Source organism: Lactuca sativa, chromosome 9 (genome assembly GCF_002870075.4).
Source record: "Lactuca sativa cultivar Salinas chromosome 9, Lsat_Salinas_v11, whole genome shotgun sequence".
NCBI lineage: Eukaryota > Viridiplantae > Streptophyta > Magnoliopsida > Asterales > Asteraceae > Lactuca > Lactuca sativa.
This window is the reverse complement of record NC_056631.2, coordinates 83,834,565-83,837,911: the sequence shown is the minus strand read 5'-3', so window position 1 is coordinate 83,837,911 and position 3,347 is coordinate 83,834,565. Positions and strand designations below refer to the sequence as shown.

The 3,347-nt window shown below is 33.3% G+C and overlaps 1 protein-coding gene across 1 annotated transcript; it reads right to left on the bottom strand.

The window, feature by feature from the left end:
* Window positions 1-1,919: 1,919 nt before the first annotated feature.
* On the bottom strand, window positions 1,920-2,881 carry LOC111896792 (PRA1 family protein B2). The gene has a single exon (XM_023892778.3). It carries the CDS (start codon window positions 2,801-2,803, stop codon window positions 2,096-2,098), a length of 708 nt encoding a protein of 235 aa, XP_023748546.1. The 5' UTR covers window positions 2,804-2,881; the 3' UTR covers window positions 1,920-2,095.
* Between the last annotated feature and the right edge of the window lie 466 nt (window positions 2,882-3,347).

Below are 3,347 nucleotides of genomic sequence, written 5' to 3'. Positions count from 1 at the left end.
AAATTATAGATTTTGCTCCATCATGACCTCATTCAACAACCTTGACCAAATGCTTACTTAGCTTCAATCCAAAGAAAGAATGAATGATACATAACATAGATAATTGATGCTAAATAATAAAGTGTGATTAATCCATGTTTAAAACCCTTTATCCAACCTAACTTCATCGAAAATCACTATAGAGCTCTTCTATGTCATACAAAAATGAATTTAAGTGAAAATAACTTAGAAGTTGTATCATTTTTAAGACATGCATTTTAGCCAATGTTGTAAAAATTGGTCTAGGCGGTGATTAGGCACTAGGTAGCCTCTTACTATCTACGATTAATGCTAGTCGGTCAAGTTAATCGAAGTTGGTCTCGGGCGGTCCTAGGCGGTCTAGGGCGTTGTTGGCTGTCAAAGCCTATCAAAAAGTCAAACAGTTAAAATTTAAAAAAAATAATAATAATAAAATAAAATACATGATTAGTCAAATTTATGATAATTGGTGTTTAAAATAAGATGATTGATGACTAAATTTGTGAAAAAATTCATTGATTAGTCTAAAAATTATAATATATGATGATTCAAATATTTAGAAGATCCAATATCTCAAAATTTTATGGTTATTTACTTATTTTGTTAGGATATATGAAATATTTATTTTTTAATATATATATATATATATATATATATATATATATATATATATATATATATATATATATTAAAATATATATATATATATATATATATATATTAAAAAATAAATATTTCATATATCCTAACAAAATAAGTAAATAACCATAAATATTTCATATATCCTAACAAAATAAGTAAATATTTCATATATATATTAAAAAATAAATATTTTATATATATATATATATATATATATATATATATATATATATATATATATAACAATGCGTCGATTAATCCCCGCCTAGATCGATTAGACCATAACCCAAGTCGATTGCCCAACCACCGCCTAACGACTTTTATAACCTTGATTTTAGATTTTAGCCGATACATCTTTACTCGAACCTCACGATTTTTCCTTGTACCTACTCGGACCACGAACTATAACCCCAAATAAATTTATAACGCTTTTATTAAAATACTTCTTACTCGGGCATTTCTCGGATCCATCACTAACATGAACTTTGTTGTTTTGTGCATAATTTTCTCCTACAGTGCCCAAAAAAACATGATATTTATGTGTTGACTACTGTTTTAACTTAGATATGTGTTTAACTACCTAGAAGATTGAAATTTTACACTAGGTTTGGACTCATAGAATTGTGCCCAAGTATTACATCATTTAGTCCACATATAGCATTCTACATTGGGAACTTTGTTATATAACATGTATATCCACTACTACATGACTTCAAAAAAAATTACATCATACACAACTTTTACTAACAAGGTAATAGTAGAAATGAGTTTACACTCAAAAGTATGGGTGTTATATTTTGCAATCAAATGAAAAAAAAATCACTTGTGGTTGGCACATTGTTTGAACATTAATGTCATTCATATACTATTATAGAGAGCTCATTTGGTTATTCTACAGTGAGTTACTTTTAACCAAAGAATTTATTACAACTGGATAATTATATAACTTAGTTGTCAGTCTATTTCAGATGAAAATTAATCAAATAGGACGATTATAGTTCACTAATGATTCCAACCAACATAGAAAGAATCTAACTATTGCAAAACACAACTTATAATCATGCATTCTAAACAATTGAATAGTTATGATCCAAATGTCAAATATTTTGAAAAGTAATCATGATTCACTTCCATATTACGAGTTCATTCACATTTAATGTGGAAAATGTAAACTAAGTATGGTTCCAATTTCCAAATACTTTATGGGAGGAAAATTGCAGACGAAAGAATGAAATTGACAAATTGAAAATGCAAGAAAATTCTAACAACAAAACACATGTGCAGCATTTGATTATTGATCAAATTATCAATCTTGTTTTAAGAAAAACCCCCAACAAATTCTCAAAGAAAAATAAAACATATATACTTGATCACCTGCAAAATCAATACATGGAAATTTACATTGAGAAATGTGCATCAAACTTCATCCCGATTATCAAACGCGTGGCATGGGCTGAGCGCGTGGCATCGGCGGGGCAGCAGCGACGGCTGCTGCGGCGGTCACAGTAAGAAATGAAAGAAATCCGGCGGCAATATCCGGTTGCTGATCTTCTACAAACACTTCTTGCGGAATCCTAAATGCTCCATGAATACAAAGCATCCCTAATCCAATCAATGAGGAATACATTATGAGCGATCCCAATCCAGTCAAGAATACGATAAGAATCGTGGAAAGGATCAAGATCCCAAGGGCTTGACGATCGGAGAAATTGTGTTCAAAGAGGACTACAGGCTGATCTGGTGATCGGAAAAGGTAGAGGTAAAGCCACGCCCATACAACGCCGACAAAGAAGAAGAGAGAAATGGGATGTGAAAGGAGAGATAATGCAACGAAGACGGCGAGGATGGCGGAGTAGTTAACACGAAAGTAAGATAAGTTTTTCCGAACACGAGATACCGCTTCCGAGAAGGTTTCCGGCCGAGAGAAGTTGGAACGGTCGATGATTTCGAACCATGGGCGGCGTTGTGCAAAAGATTCGCGGAGGGTGGCGGTCATGCGGGAGAAGAAGGGGCGAAGGTCGGGATTATTGTTGACCGGGATTTGTTGGGGGATAATGGGGGTGGTGGCTGTGATGGGGGTGTATTGATGGATGCGTGATGGCGCCGTCGCCTTTGCCATGACCTTGGCCTTCGACGTCGCCATCGTGCGGTGGCGGTGTGGAGCGGAGGAGGTGAATTGATTTGCAGGTTCGGATGTGGAATGTGACAATGAAGAGAAATGTCGTTGATACAAAACGCGTTGTTGTTATTTCAGTTACGGATTTCTATTATTTACCCCTGAACTTTTGTTTTGTGTGCGTTAATGGTTGCTTTGTTTTATATCTATATTATCGCTCCCTAATTAATATGAGAAAGTTGTAGGGTTCTTTTTGGTAAAAAAAAAATTATCATGTTACTCGTGAACTAATGTATATTTTTATTAACAAATCATTTATAAACATAACACGTGTTTTTTATTATAAACAAGAAAAATATTAAGTAACCCCCCCACCCCTATATTGTTTGTTGACAATTTTAAATTCCCTCTGTTCCTCATATGTATCGTTGTGAGTGTTATGGTGAGATGTATTTTGTGGGTGTTCCTCTAATGTAGTTATTAAAAGAGTTTATTTGGTTGCGAATGTAGTTAGAGTTAGTTTGTTTTTTTTTTGTTGCAAACCTAATAAGGTTTAGTGGTTTCTGACGAA